At 44.6% G+C, this 15,566-nt stretch overlaps 1 protein-coding gene and 2 non-coding genes across 3 annotated transcripts; all 3 read right to left on the bottom strand.

Annotated features, from left to right (window-relative positions):
• Window positions 1-2,295: 2,295 nt before the first annotated feature.
• RPS3 (ribosomal protein S3) lies at window positions 2,296-8,948 on the bottom strand. Its single transcript, XM_026010458.2, has 7 exons — window positions 8,791-8,948; window positions 7,319-7,449; window positions 6,582-6,675; window positions 6,009-6,103; window positions 3,458-3,645; window positions 2,799-2,996; window positions 2,296-2,370 (listed from the first exon to the last, which is right to left on the bottom strand). Exons 1-6 carry the CDS (start codon window positions 8,818-8,820, stop codon window positions 2,803-2,805), a joined length of 732 nt encoding a protein of 243 aa, XP_025866243.1. The 5' UTR covers window positions 8,821-8,948; the 3' UTR covers window positions 2,296-2,370; window positions 2,799-2,802.
• On the bottom strand, window positions 3,103-3,247 carry LOC112928769 (small nucleolar RNA SNORD15). Its single transcript, XR_003236780.1, has one exon. It is a non-coding gene; the product is annotated as a small nucleolar RNA SNORD15 (small nucleolar RNA).
• LOC112928770 (small nucleolar RNA SNORD15) lies at window positions 7,580-7,727 on the bottom strand. The gene has a single exon (XR_003236781.1). It is a non-coding gene; the product is annotated as a small nucleolar RNA SNORD15 (small nucleolar RNA).
• Window positions 8,949-15,566: the final 6,618 nt, after the last annotated feature.

The following is a 15,566-nucleotide window of genomic DNA, read 5'->3' as shown; positions in this document are numbered from 1 at the left end:
ATTGTGCAAGTCTGGGCCCCACCTCTACAATCAAAGGGGCTAGCTAGCTATTTTTCTCCCCACCTCAGGCAGCTGGATTACACACAGGACTAGCCAGTCAGATATTCACACGTCAACTTTCAACTTTAAAGGGACTGACACAAAGGAAAAAGAGCTGAAAAACTAATCCAGGATTGGTGGTGTTAACATCCTCCAGAGTAACCTGCATTTCTTGATGGGCTGTGGTTAGAGTGCTTACCTAAGTTCTACATTTACTTTCGTTTTTTGAAATGGTTAAAAAAAAAAAAAAAACACACCCCAAAGCCTCTTTCTTTACTGGAGTAATGGCTATCCAAGGGTACATTCACATTAACTCCAGCTTTACAAACGCATGCCAATAATCCGTGTACTTTTCCACATGTGCATGCAATTCAGTGAGTTTTACTTTCCTTCCCCAAGCTACTACTTTGATACTTATTTCCTGCTACAGCACCCCCTGGTGGGATATTAACAGCACTTCTGAATCCAACACACCTAACTTCCAGTTTTAAGTAGATGGAGTAAAGAATTTAAACAATTACATGATTTGATACAAAAAGACCTGTGACTGGCTGTGCTAGTACTAGACACTGAGGCCCTACATGATCAGGATTGCCTTAACCTGTTACCAGCACCCAGTATTCTGGATGCTATTAGCCTGAACTACTTTCACAGCAAAAAAATCCCCTCGCAACTGAACAAGTCCAAAAATACAAGAATTAAAGCAACATAGCTCCAACACTTTTCAGTAAATTGCAAAATGCCACTAGTTTTACCCAAAAGGGATAAATAAAACCCTATTGCCTGGGGCTCAGCGGTTTGGCGCCGCCTGCAGCCTGGGGTGTGATCCTGGGGATCCAGGATCGAGTCCCACATCAGGCTCCCTGCATGGAGCCTGCTTCTCCCGGTCTCTGCCTCTCTCTCTCTCTGGAAAAAAAACAACAACACCCTATTGCCTGTATTTCATTAGATTTGGGAGTGGGCACAGAATCATTTATCCAGAGCACTCAAATCTCACTTTACACACATATAGTACTGACGAGGCCCAACACCAGCCTGTCTAAAATCACCTCCTCCATAGCCCTTCCCAGAAAACTTTCATCAGCTTGAGAAACTGTCACCTCAAGGTGAGGGGAAGAATGGGGAAATAAGGAACATTTACATTTTTTATTCAGGCTCTAGTTCCTAATACATTAGGGACTAGAATATACACATTCCACTCCCTAAAACAGAGTAAACACGTTAGCTTTGCCAGAGGTTATGGACTTCTAAAGGGAAGTGTCTCTACTAGTGATAGGTGGTCTCAGTTCCATGAACCCTGACATAAACAGGGCAGCCGCCCCGATGGCTCAGCGGTTTAGCACCAGCCTTCAGCCCAGGGTGTGATCCTGGAGACCAGGGATGGAGTCCCCTGTTGGGCTCCCTGCATGGAGCCTGCTTCTCCCTCTGCCTGGATCTCTGCCGCTCTCTCTGGGTCTCTCATGAATAAATAAAATCTTTAAAACAAAACCACACTGACAAAACCAGCAATAGGTGATGGTCTAGATACAGCATAAATATCAAAGGTTCTTGAAGGAGGGGGCAGAGATACATTTGTCACTGTGCTCAATGGAACTCATTCCCTATATAGCCATGTAGGATTTTCATGCCACCTTGGTCCCACACTAGTTTCACCCAAAGAAACTACGAGGACCCCATTTCTTATAACTATCAAAAGAAAACACTTCAAATATGACAAACTGTAGACAATATAAATGTTCTTTACATTCTTCTAAAGTATAATGGCTAAAAGGACTGAACAAAGAAGTGTGGATTCTAATAAATGTACTTCTCAGGCTTTTCAGTGGCACAAGCAAATTCCCTTTACACTTCAGACATGCTCAGGATAAAACGTAGAATTATACAAAACTACCTATAGTGTAGAAATGACCGAAAGTACAATAGGCACCGTATTTATTTTCTATGTGCAATAAGATTTCTTTATGCATTAGAAAAAAAAAAACATCTTAAATATATCCCTCTTCCAAACCTATAACCTCAAACTGCGGGTGAATTAATCAAGGTGCTATCCAACTAGCAATCAGCCTTCACTTTACACAGATTTATAGGATATTACTCTGGTTAGCTGTTTGGGTCTTCCTGTTCTGGCTCTTGCCTCACAACAACAGCTGAAACCAAGGATTTCAGGGAAAATGAGGCCGGCAGCCAACCAAGTTAATGTTCCCTTCAGGCAATAGAATTCTCAGACCAAATAGTGGACAGTCTATTTGTGCCACGTGTTTTACTCAAATATTTTATTAAAGGTCTTCACAGAGTAAAATCCAGCCTCCAGATCCAACTGCCAAGGAGACCCTGAAACCAAATAGAGCACAACAGTAAGAACAGAATCTTCACCTGAATATTGGGTTGTTTCATTTATACACACAGAACACCTAGAAACAAAAGGTGCTAGCCATAGAAGAGGGTTGGTGATACCTTTTTAACTGCTAAAGGGGCTGCTGAACAACAGGTAACTACTAACAAGAGTGCCTTGATTTTAAGTAAATAAAAGGAAAATTCTTGGTTCAAACACACTGGTAAACAGGAATGTCTTAGGAGACTAAAGGCAAGTATCTCTTCCTACAGAATCCCTGGTTAAATGGGCCTCTGGCTCCAACCGTGTTAAGTATAATCCAATGTTTACATAGCAAGTGCTTACAACAGTACGGGATATACAATTATTAGGGAGACAAAGGATAAGGGTCTTGTGGGCCCACCCCAAGAGGCCCCTAGAGACACACCTATTTATGCTGTGGGTACCGGCTGCGGCATAGCAGGTGGCTCTGGCTTCCCACCCTTCTGTTCCGAGATGGGGGTGGTGGGCAGTATCTCATCCTTGGGTTCCACAATGCTCACGTGATCCGGCAGGGGCTTCTTAGGGCCAATCTTACCACTAGGGTCCCAGGGAAGCATGATCTTGACTTTGATGCCCAGCACACCTAGAAGATGCCATAATTAGAATCTAGCTGTGGTTGTACCCGTCCCGCAATAGGATAGAGCAGAGTAAAATAATACTAGGTTACTCAAGCACCCATGGGTCCAGTCCCTTCTCAGACAAATGCCTCTAATCAATCAATAAACAGGACACTTTTGCAAAAGGAACCCATGCACAGCACCACAGAACGTGGCACTGACAAGGACCAAGAGCAGGATGTGACCTTTCTGACTCGTCATCGTGTCATCACCGAAGGGTACATAGGTGGCTGAGACAAAAGCCATCCAACTCTTGGATCTCAGCAATTTACTTCTTAGAGGTCAATGCAGCTCGTGAATAAACTCACATGGAGTACAAACATGCTCCACTACTCCCCAAAACATGTTCCCTGACATGGAGGTATACATGAAAAAACCCCATCTATCTTTTAAAAGCCCTCTGCCTCAAGCACTCCCAGCTGCTCACCCTGTCTGAGCAGCACATGGCGCACAGCTGTGTCAACGTAGTAGTTAACAGGGTCTCCACTGTGAATCATCAGGCCATCCACAAACTTCATAGATTTAGCCCTCTGTCCTCGGAGTTTCCCAGACACCACGACCTCACAGCCTTTGGCCCCACTCTCCATGATGAACCGCAGCACACCATAGCAGGCCCTTTGGGAGAACAAGAAACATCCACCTGTTATAACCAAAGACAAGACTATTCAAGCCTACCCTATCCTCATCCCACCTCCCATTCTTTTTTTTTTTTTTAAGATTTTATTTATTTATTCACAGGAGACACAGAGAAAGAGAAAAAGAGAGAGAGAGGCAGAGACACAGGCAGAGGGAGAAGCAGGCTCCATGCAGGAAGCCCAATGCGGGACTCGATCCTGGGACCCCAGGATCACACCCTAGCTAAAGGCAGATGCTCAACCACTGAGCCACCCAGGCATCCTAACCACCCTGCCGTTCTTAATAAATAAAAACAAAACCATAGACTTACTAGTCTACAATATCTTCAGTGTTCCTTTAATGGAGAATAAATTTGACCAGAGCCTGGCAATTCTCCATTCCTACCACACCTCGTCTTAAGGTAATTCTTTAAGGAATATACATTCCAGTTCCTTCTAACCCAAATGCTTCACAGCATTGGGTGTACATTACAATCACCTCAAGAAGATTAAACTAGAACAACACCTGTGAAGTCCAGGCCTCACACCAGGTCAATTAAACTGGCAATTACAGACTCAAGAATTTACTTTTTTTTTGGGGGGGGGGGGGGGAATAGAGGACACATGCAAATGGAGGGAGGGGAGATCTTAAGCAGGCTCCACACTCAATACAGATTGAGAGCTGGCCATGGTTCAATCTAACAACTCTGAGATCACATCCTGAGCCAAAACCAAGAGTTGGATGCTTAACCAACTCAGCCACCAGGCACCCCTAAACTGGCAATTAAATGGTGGGGGTGGTAAAACTCAAGCACAGGTCATCCAGTCCATCTCTGCAAATGTAGCATTTCACAATGAGTTGGTAAACAATCAGTAAGAACCCAGTCACTGAGTGGCCCCTTTATGGTTTACTAAATATTCCTCAATCTCCAGAATTCACATTTATTAGGAATACAAGCTACTAATGTAGGCTCCTAGCTGCCCTGACTAGAGTGCTGGAAAAGATATTTCTAGAACTATAAAATTGACAATAAGCCGTAAAATATGCCCCCCCAACTCATTTATTACTATACGCCCTAGGACATAACTAATTAGGAGAGCTAGCTGCCACCTTCAACAGGGAAAGTAAAGCAGGACCCACCACTCTAGGTTCAAGCCCCTTCGCATCATCTCATTTAATCACCGCTAAAAGGAGAGGTGGATATAATGACCCCCCATTTACAGGAGATCCAAGGGTCAGATGTTCAGTAAGTGGCTCAGGTCTCAGAACTTCCAAGTCAGTGAGTATAAAAAGGGTTGCTGGTCCACACTCCTTTTCACTTCAGCAGGTGGAGACTGAGAATTTTTCTAACAATTCCTCCAAGGATATCAGTGATCATAGCCCAAGGATCAAGCTTTTGAGGACCACAGTTCTAAGTAGTGTAGCTGGCATTCTAACCAGCCAGGCAGTCTTTCTTGTATGTCCCTACCTATAACACCTTTCCTGCCATCCATCTCCCCACCAGGTCAATGTTCCTAAAGCACAGCTCTTTTAAATAATTTTTTTTTTAATTTTTATTTATTTATGATAGTCACACAGAGAGAGAGAGAGAGAGAGGCAGAGACACAGGCAGAGGGAGAAGCAGGCTCCATGCACCGGGAGCCCAACGTGGGATTCGATCCCGGGTCTCCAGGATCGCGCCCTGGGCCAAAGGCAGGCGCCAAACCGCTGCGCCACCCAGGGATCCCTAAAGCACAGCTCTTAAATTCTTCTCCTGCTGAGAAAACCTCCCAGGGCTCTGCAGGAAGTACCACCTAAATTTCATACACCCAGGAAAAGTATTCCAATTACAACAGTGAAAGTACACAAGTACACAAAGTACAGTGAAAGTACACAAAGAACTCCTACTGAAACCTCATCAGAAGGCCCGGCTCCAGGGCCAATCTAGCTACCTCATGCACTCTATAATCCACTCCTCACATCATACCTACATACTGCTCAGATTAGCTCTCTCCCATCAGGACTATGTCTTCTGTCTTTATAATCTCCACACTTCATGGAGCTGAGTTAACTTCAACAGGAACCCTGACCTCCTCTCCCTGGAGTTGTTTTTGTTGTATTACCTAAGCACCAAGAAGTGTACTCCCTTTATAGCACTGACCACTCTTTAAAACATAATCATTCAGGGATGCCTGGGTGGCTCAGTAGTTGAGTGTCTGCCTTTGGCTCAGGGTGTGATCCTGGTCCAGGGATTGAGTCCCGCATCAGGCTCCCTGTGAGGAGCCTGCTTCTCTCTCTATCTCCCTGCCTCTCTGTGTATAACTCATGAATAAATAAATAAAATCTTGAAATAAAAAAATCATTCAAAGTCTCAGGACACTTACCTCCGCACAGCAAGGCCTCCTAGGAGTTTGTAACGCAGTGACTCTGCCTGGGCAATAGCACATAGACCTCTTGTGGCCACCTTTTCGGCATAGAGCTTTAAGAAGAAATCAAGGCACACCCTTAAACCTGTTAACTTTCCCCATTGTTTTCAATTAAAAAAAAAAAAAAACCATTCACCATACAAGCATGTGGTCACCGTGGCATCCCTCAAGTACTAAAACACTCCTACTACTCAAAGGTAGCCTACGCTGTAACATAGTCTGAATCTTTCCTTATTGCCCTCTCATCCTAGATACTTCTACAGCTACATCAAGTGACGGGATAGCCAATCCATCATACATAGCATTACCATACTTGAGAGTAAAAAATCTCTTAACCACCAGAAATGAGCAGAAAAGGCCTATAAAATGAAGCCTGCTACTTATTAAGACAACTTCAACAAAACACCAATTCATAGGTAATACTTGGTGATAACTAAGGTCTTCATGACAGTAAGGGTTTATAAAAGTAACCACCCTAAATAACCATTTCCAGGTCCACAGTAATTTCTGGCAAAAGGTAAAATCACTCACCTCTACACTGCCCTCAGGAAAACCAAACCTCTTCTGAACCACAGCAGTCAATTCCCGGATCCTCCGGCCCTTTTCACCAAGAACATTCTGTGTCCTGAGAAAACGAAAATCACAATAGCTCTCACAAAACTGCAAACATGGCTTTAAATTTTACATATATGTGATAATCAAGTCTCACCCGTCTAACATAGAAAATACAAATTTTGGATGACAAGAGCTAGAATCAGATTTTTTTTTTTAATTTTTATTTATTTATGATTGTCACAGAGAGAGAGAGAGAGAGAGAGAGGCAGAGACACAGACAGAGGGAGAAGCAGGCTGCATGCACCAGGAGCCCGATGTGGGATTCGATCCCGGGTCTCCAGGATCGCGCCCTGGGCCAAAGACAGGCGCTAAACCGCTGCACCACCCAGGGATCCCTAGAATCAGATTTAAAAGGCAGTTACGAAAATACACATTTGTGGGGTGCCGCGTTGGCTCAGTTCACTCAGGTCAAGATCCCAGGGCCCTGGGATCAAGCCTGGCAAAGGGCTCCCTGCTCCTCCCTCAGCCCCTCAAAACCCCCTCCCATCCTCCGCTTGTGCACGCTCAAATGAATAAAAATCTTAAAAACAAAAACAAGCCACTTACGTTTGCTAATAAGGCCAATTCACTGGTTCTCCCTGGAAGTTTACAAAATACCCCAACCTAGCATATACAACAAGTAACAGGTGCTAGCAAGGAAAATGAGATCTCACCTGGTGGCCAGGATAATGATTTCTGTCCTGGTTGGTGTAACTCGGACCTCAACCCCAGAGTAGCCATCTTCAGCCAGCTCCCGAGTGAGAAACTCATTCAGTTCAGCTTTGAAGATGCCATCAGCGACAAACTAACCAAAAGGGAAAATTCACAATTAGAACGTGGGATGGCAGGGTCATTGTCCTTCTGCCAATGCAACACCTCATACAAACATCCCATCATCACTCTTACTACCCTTGTTCAACACAGAATTTAACAACCCTTCTCAGACAAATGCCTCTAGATCGTCCTTTGGAAGTTACTTTAACCCAAGGACCCTTAAAACTGCCACAGAACGCAGCAAGGAGTAGGGGCCGCCTGGCAAAGATAACACCTCCAGTCAGACTCGTCATCTTCTCTTCATTGAAGGGTTTTAAATTTAAAGACTTCTTTACGTGTAGCACATGCCAAACAAACAGCTGCTCTAAAATGGCACATTCACGGGATGTCCAGGTGGCTCAGCAGTTAAGCGCCTGCCTCCGGTCCATGGCGGTCCAGGGCGGCCCAGGGCGTGATCCTGGAGTCCCGGGATCCAGTCCCACATCGGGCCCCCTGCATGGAGTCTGCTTCTCCTTCTGCCTGGGTCTGTGTCTCCCATGAATAAATAAGTAAAATCTTAAAACAAATTAAAAAAAAAAAGGCACATTCACAACTCCTTCTGTCTGTCAGCAGAGCAGAGATGCTACCTTTGTAACCCATGAAAATACGCTGCCTTCAGGGACCATTAGAAGACCCCAGCCATGTTACCTTGCCTACACTACATGTCTCACAAAGCTGGTGAACTCTAATTCGAAAAAGTGTGTGGATTTGCACGACGCTGTGTACACACACAAAATGACAAGTTAGTTGCCTCTTTCTAAATCAAGTGGACTTTACAGTTTCCGCCTGCGGAAAAGCGAAAAGTTAAAGCTCGGTCCAGTGCTCTGTCCGGTTCTCCTCCCTCCCGGTTAGTTTCTCCGCGGTAGAGACGGGGCAAGATACAGCAGCCTCCCCCACCGAGGTCTCGGGGGTCCGAGGGCCGCACCCGACACGAAGAAGGCATGCACGCGCTACCCCCCCCCCTCCCAAAGTCCTAGTGTGAGACGTTAGGGGGAACGGCCCAACCTCTCAAAACACGCTTACTAAAGCGATCTGTTAACCAAGTAATGCTCCCAAGCGCTTTGTCTCGGGCGGGAGGGGCGCCCGGTGCTCACGTCTGGTCTTCGCCCAGAAGCGGCAGAAGTCTCTCATCACTCCTTTCCGCCGCCAAACCGCGCTCGCCTGGCTCGGGCCTCGCATTCAATCCACCGCCATCCGTGGCCCGCGGGAATGCCACGCAGCCCAGGCCGCTTCCCGAAGCAGGGCTCGAAGCTGAGGGTCTCGCGACGGCATCTCGACAAGCCTCGACCCGCGCGGCACCACAGATCCCCGAACCTAGGCCCCAGCGTCTTACCTTCCTCTTCTTGGAAATTTGCACCGCCATCTTGCCGCCGCGCGCCCCGGAAAGGAAAGGAAGTGGCTCGTGGGCGGAAGTAGGTATAAAGGGCGCGAGCTACGACAAAGAACTGCGCGACGTCGATGCCTGTAGGCGCTCCTGGGAATTGTAGTTTTTAGGAAGGCATTAAAGAAAAAAAAGGAGGAGTAATGCAGACACCTATAGGCAGAAACAGGTAAGGGAGCCGATCAATCAGGGCAGCTTAGGTCCAATTCTTATTAGCTTAAGTGAGCAACGTGAGGCGCAGAGATGGAAATTACAGGTATAAACTCACACAGCAACAGCGTGCAATCCTAGTCCCTGCACTCTACACTCAATGAAATTCGTTTAGGTCCAGCTCTTCATATGTCCGTTTTCTCTGTTCCAAATGCTGGCAATATAAATATCTAATATTTATTAAATATGCTAGGGACTGTTCTATGCCCTTTATATTATGAACTCATTTACCTCTGCCTCACTTTCATAAAGTCCATTAAAACTAGTAACGGAAGTCACCAAGTAGTGGTTCATGGGGTCACAATTATTTTTCCTTTAAAAAAAACTGTTCTCCTTATATTTTGAAATTTTCAAGCACACAGGAAGGTTAAAAGAATTATGTATATGCGTCACTAAGGTGATCCAATTAACATTTTTGCCATATTTGCTTTATCCCATATCTATCCATCCCTCTATCCACTCAAGGGTGCATCTTTTGATCTTTTTCAAGGTAAATTACAGCTCTCTGCACACTTTACTCTGAAACACCTCAACAACAGTTTTATTGAGAAATAATTGTCATACATCACTGTATACGTTTGAGGCATGCAGCATGATGCTTTGATTTACAAATATTGTGAAATTATGACCAAAATAGATTCAGCTAATACCCATCGTGTCATATAGATACAATAAAAAGAAAAGAAGAAAAGAAAAACAAGTTTTTCTGTGATGAACAGTTTTATTTTAAATTTGAATAGGTTTTTTTTTTCAAAGATTTATTTATTTATTCATGAGAGACACAGAGAGAGTGAGGCAGAGACACAGGCAGAGGGAGAAGCAGGCTCCCCACAGGGAGCCTGATGCAGGACTGGATTCCAAGATCCCCAAGATCACAATCTGAGCCAAGGGCAGATGTTCAACCACTGACCCACCCAGGTGCCCCTTAAATTTGAATAGTTTGCCTACATTTAAAAAATCAGGAAACTTCTCTATAAACTCTTTTAAGCTTCTCTTAAAAATACAGAGAGATCCAGTAAAATACTAGACCCACATTTCCTCATGGCAGCCCTCTCCTTCCCTGTTTTATGGCAAAGGGCTTTCCAATGTGCCACAATCCCTGGCATCTTCACTCATTCATTGTCTGGCTCTAGAAGCCATTTGAGCTTTTCCCCAGCAGCAGAAGGAATCTGATGCAAAGTTCTGTCCTATACTCATGGAATCACCAGAGTTCTCGGGAGAGCAGAGCAGAGGGACCAGGGAAGATGAAAAGAAATTGATGGACCAAAGAGATAAGTAGGCTTTGGAGCTATGTATCTTGGTGATGGATTGAGGTTGAGGAGGAATTGAGGATACCCCAGTTTCTGACTCCAGCGGTGGAAGCTTGGTGACAACCCTCACTGAGATGAGGAACCCACGATCAGGCTTTTTTTCTGTGTGTTGTCTCCCTTTGCTCTCTGCTCCTTTCCTTATCCAACTCCATGGTCTATTAATTCAATGGTGCCAGACTGATATAGTCTCCACCCTTGTGAGTCTGACCTCTGTGTGCCCCCACTCAGGGCGTGGGCACTGTGGGAGCCATAGGGGGAGCACCCCTTGCATGCTGGGGTCAGCATATTTCCTTGTTCAGATATGTCCCTCATCCTCCTACAGTGTCTGTTCTAATCTTTGCCAAATCAGAACCTCTCCCTCACCCTCAGCAGTCAACTTGCCTCCTAACCCTTTGTCCCCAGGTAGATTATACTGGCAAGAACTGCCTCTCACCCATCTTAGAATTGTATGTATCCTTGGCCCTCCCTCCCTACTCAGGAAAGAGACTCTCTTCTCACCCAAGGTCAAGCTCCCCTGTGTGTCTGGTTCACATTTAGTTTTCTTCTTTTGAGACCTTGCCCTAGCAATCATGGCTTCTCTTTCCTGTGATACTACTCTTTTACTGGCTCTTTCCTTCCCTGTGCTAAATATGTCACTCTCTCTTAGTTGCTTCCATAACCATAACACCTTGTCTCATTGGGTTGGAATGGGCTGCTTATGTCCCACAAGACCATCAACACCAAACCTGTTTTGTTCATTACATCCAGAGCCTAGGGTATGGCCTGGCTTAAGCCCAGTGTCAGTAAAAGTTTGATGAGCAAATAAATCAATGCATGGATTCTGGCTTTAGATCATTTCCTAGTAGCATGGTTCATATGAATTTGCTGGCAAGTACCATATCTGAACCAAACCCTGGAGACCCAAAACTGAGCATCAGACCATGGTGAGTTCTTGGAGGTAAATCCAATGCTGAAGGCTTCATAGTTGCTCATTTACTGCCTTTCTCCAATGACACTAAGAGGCTGCCTTCTAGGTATTTTGCTCTAGTTCCAGAAGGAAGCCCAAAAAGGAAGCCTTTGTCTTTATCATGATGCCTTACATTTTATCTAAGACCATTATAATAAGATATTAAATTACTCAAAATAACACCATAAAAATAATAGTGGTCACAATACACTGAACTCTAATCCAAGAAGGAACTGTGAGAGTGATTTAATCTCCCCCTGGGTCTCTGAAGTGTAGACAAAGCTCACAGTGTTGAGCTTACAGTGCCACAGAAGTATCCCCAGAACTGGAAAGAGGGAGCCTTGTGTGTGAGAACACATATGGCCTTGTGGCCACATGCAGGCCATGCCAGGGCTCTTCGAGTGCCACACAGGTAGGTACTTTCTTGAAATTCCTGAAAACTGAAGGTGAGATTTGCCCTGGCTGAACAAATACACTGCACGATTTTGGAAGACAGTGTAGTCACTTGAAGACCAGAACAATGGAATCTCATAAAAAGCTTTATTTTTTTTTTCATAAAAAGCTTTAAACTTACCTGACTCCCACTAGAGGAATTCCACATGAAAAAAAGAGAGAAATTTTTTTTTAAGATTTTACTTATTTCTTCATGAGAGACACAGAGAGAGGCAGAGACACAGGCAGGAGAAGCAAGCTCTCTGCAAGGAGCCTGATGCGGAACTTGATCCTGGATCCTGGGATCATGCCCCGAGCCAAAGGCAGATGCCCAACCACTGAGCCACTTAGGCATCCCAAAAAAGAGAATTTAAATAGTGCAAGTGGGGGCACCTGGGTGGCTCAGTCAGTTGGGTGGCCAACTCTTGGTTTCAGCTCTGATCGTTAGATCAAGCCCCACCTCAGGCTCCAGGCTCACAGGAGTCCGCTTAGATTCTCTCTGTGTCCCTCCCTCTTCCCACACTTGCACGCTCCCTCTCTCAATGAAAAAATAAAATATTTAAAAAACAGTAATAAATAGTGCAAGCGAGGGAGGGAGTGCCTGCCTCCCTCCTCCATGAGCACCTGGCTCCAAATGAGGTAGACAGAGGGCACTTCGACTCCTGCGGGTTGTCTAGGTCCCACTTCTCTGAGGGCCTCTCAGAGTGAACAGCTTGGTGGGCTGAGTGTTTGAAGAATTATGTTTTTTTTTTCTACAAGATCCCTGAATAAGCTAACAACTTCATCTAGTGTTTGACCAAAGAACTGAAGATCTATGCCAGTCCTGGAGGAAAAACTGAATTCTTAGAAGGTGCATTGGTATCCACCAGGGCGCTTCTGGAGAGATTACTGTACTAGGGTAACATTGACCATATTCGGTTATCACTCACTTTATTTTTTTTAATTTTTATTTATTTATGATAGTCACACAGAGAGAGAGAGGCAGAGACATAGGCAGAGGGAGAAGCAGGCTCCATGCACCGGGAGCCCGATGTGGGATTCGATCCTGGGTCTCCAGGATCACACCCTGGGCCAAAGGCAGGCGCTAAACCGCTGCACCACTGCACCACCCAGGGTTCCCTATCACTCACTTTAGATTCTAAGGCCCCACAGTAGGACATGATGATGCTGTCACATTCTTGTTGATTTCATTAGAAATCATCAGTGACTCACTCTGGGCCTGGAATTGAATCTCTGGATATGAAGAGAAGAATACTGTAGAATAAATATCAAAAAAAAAATTTTTTTTTACTGCATTTGTATCATTACTAAAATCTGATACCCCTCCTTACAATAAAAATCAGATCCAGTGTATGATGGAAGGGTGTGAGAAATCCTCGCACTGAGGGGAGGAGGGGATATGAATTGAGTTTCCTTGTGGAGGGTAGCTTGATGGCACCTACTATCACTCAAGACGTAGATTTCCCCGCAAATACACTCCGTTTTATCTACTCCAGAAAAACACTTACAGAAATATATGTGGAGGTAAGGGCAAGAATGCTCTTTCTGCAGTATTACCAGTAGTGAAAAAATAAATTAAAAACAGCCCAAAATCCCTTCAGGAGGGAAATGGCTCTGGAATATCATGTAGCCATTAAAGAGAATGAAGTGATTCAATATATGCACACGAAAGGAGTACCAAGAGGGCACCTGGGTGGCTCAGTGGTTGAGCATTCGCCTTTAGCTCAGGTCGTAATCCCAGAGTCCTGGGATCAAGTCCCGCATCAGGCTCCCCGAAGGGAGTCTACTTCTCCCTCTGCCTCTTTCTATGTGTCTCTCATGAATAAATAAAAAAATATGAAAAAAAGAAGGATCTATAGCCAAGTGATAGATAGTTAAGCCTATTTCTGGAAATGGAACAGTATTGAAGAAGATTAAGGGACAATTTACTTTATTGCTTTCCTTATAATAAAAACATATTCATTACCTGTGAACTTAAAAACAAATAAAGAAAAAAATTGCAAGAGTCACTTATGGTTTAGATTTCTGATCACTTGGGAAACAGTGTGAATGTCCCAGCCTCCAACACCCAATGCCACAATCCTTTCTTCTGAAAGTTTAAGGCAAAGAAAAAGTTTATTTTCTTAGATTATAGATCTGTACTTTCCCAATCAGTAGCCACTGGCCTCACGGGGCTACCGAGCACTTGAGATGTGGCTGGTCAGGGTGGAAAGTGCTAGAAATGTACAATATACACAAGATTTTAAAATATCTTTAAAAAGAACATCTCATTAGTGTAGTTTTATATTGATTCCATGTTGAGACAATAACATTTTAGATATATTGAGTTAAAATATGTTATTAAAATTAAGTTTAGGGACACCTGGATGGCTCAGGGGTTGAGCATCCGCCTTTGACTCAGGGCATGATCCTGGAGTCCCAGGATCGAGTCCCACACCGGGCTCCCTGCATGGAGCCTGCTTCTCTCTCTGCCTATGTCTCTGCCTCTCTCTGTGTGTGTGTCTCTCATGAATAAATACATAAAATCTTTTTTAAAAAATTAAGTTTACCTGTTTTTTTTTGCTGTTCTTTCATGGAGCTGTGAGAAAAACTGGAATTACGTATGTGGCTCCCAACTGTGGCTCTTACAGTTCTGCCGGACAAAGCTGTAGTAGTCCTTTTGACTGCACAGATCAATGATTCCTGGCTTCTTTTTGTTTTCTTGGGAGTGGGCACAGTGATTGGCAGAGCCTGGGTGATTAGTAACTGTTCACAGACTTAATGAACAGAAGATAGCTCCCGTGGAGTGTTACACACCAATCTTTTTTCTCTGTTTGCCTAGGGCCTTGGGAAACTCAGAGCTAAACTGCATGCTCGGTTGAGATCCTAGGACCCACTCTGTCTCAGATCCACTCTAGACAGGGGGAGGAGACCCATCAGGGGGAAATTCAGGATTGTTCCTGCAGTCCTAGAGCCAGGAAAGTCAGACCATCACAACCCCTCTTCCACATTCACACACCCTTTGTCTCCTTATAGATTGAGGCCCATGTGGTCCAGTGAATGAAGAGAGGTGAACTCAGTGAGACCAACGGTTTAAGTTCAGGTTTTTCTGAGTAAACTGCCTGGGTGACCACTAGATCCACATGGCAGGCTGGGGTATTTTGTTTATTTATTAAAGATTTTATTTATTTATTCATGAGAGACACAAAGAGAGGCAGAGACACAGGCAGAAGGAGAAGCAGGCTCCCTCCAGGGAGCCTGATGTGGGACTCGATCCCGGAACCCTGGGATCACGCCCTGAGCCAAAGGCAGGTGCTCAACCCCTGAGCCACCCAGGTGCCCGGGATATTGATTTAAATCCCTGCCTTTGGGATCAGCCAAAAAACTTTTCAGATTGAATGACACTTTGAAGAAATTCCAGGTTTTTTCATTCAGCAAAACTTTCCCAAGTGTCTTTTCATTTTTTTTTTTTTTTTTTATTTTATATAGCCAAGTGTCTTTTCAATGTGGCATAATGTTTAAGGTCACAGACTTAAGTCAAACAGCCTGGGTACAAGCCCCAGGTCTGGTTGTTTACTAGATACATGACCTAAGCAAGTTATCTCTGCATAAATTTCCTCATCTGTAAAATGGATGAAAATAATAGTAAACCCACCTCATGGGACGATTGTGAGATTAAATGAATTAATATAGGGCAGCCCCAGTGGCTGAGCGGTTTAGCGCCCCCTGCAGCCCAGGGCCTGATCTGGAGTCCGGGGATTGAGTCCCACGTCGGGCTACCTGCATGGAGCCTGCTTCTCCCTCTGCCTCTGCCTCTCTCTGTCTCTCTAATAAATAAATAAAATATTTAA

This window comes from Vulpes vulpes, chromosome 11 (genome assembly GCF_048418805.1).
Source record: "Vulpes vulpes isolate BD-2025 chromosome 11, VulVul3, whole genome shotgun sequence".
Lineage (NCBI taxonomy): Eukaryota > Metazoa > Chordata > Mammalia > Carnivora > Canidae > Vulpes > Vulpes vulpes.
Note: the sequence above shows the minus strand (reverse complement) of the source record. Positions and strands in the feature narration are given on the sequence as shown.

Coding starts and splice junctions, on each gene's coding strand:
- RPS3 (XM_026010458.2), bottom strand. CDS start 8,820: ATGGCGGTGCAAATTTCCAAGAAGAGGAAG. Junction 6,104..6,581: donor TTCCTGAGGGCAGTGTAGAG/GTGAGTGATTTT, acceptor TTCTTCTTAAAG/CTCTATGCCGAAAAGGTGGC. Junction 2,997..3,457: donor CCATGTGCTGCTCAGACAGG/GTGAGCAGCTGG, acceptor GGCATCTTCTAG/GTGTGCTGGGCATCAAAGTC.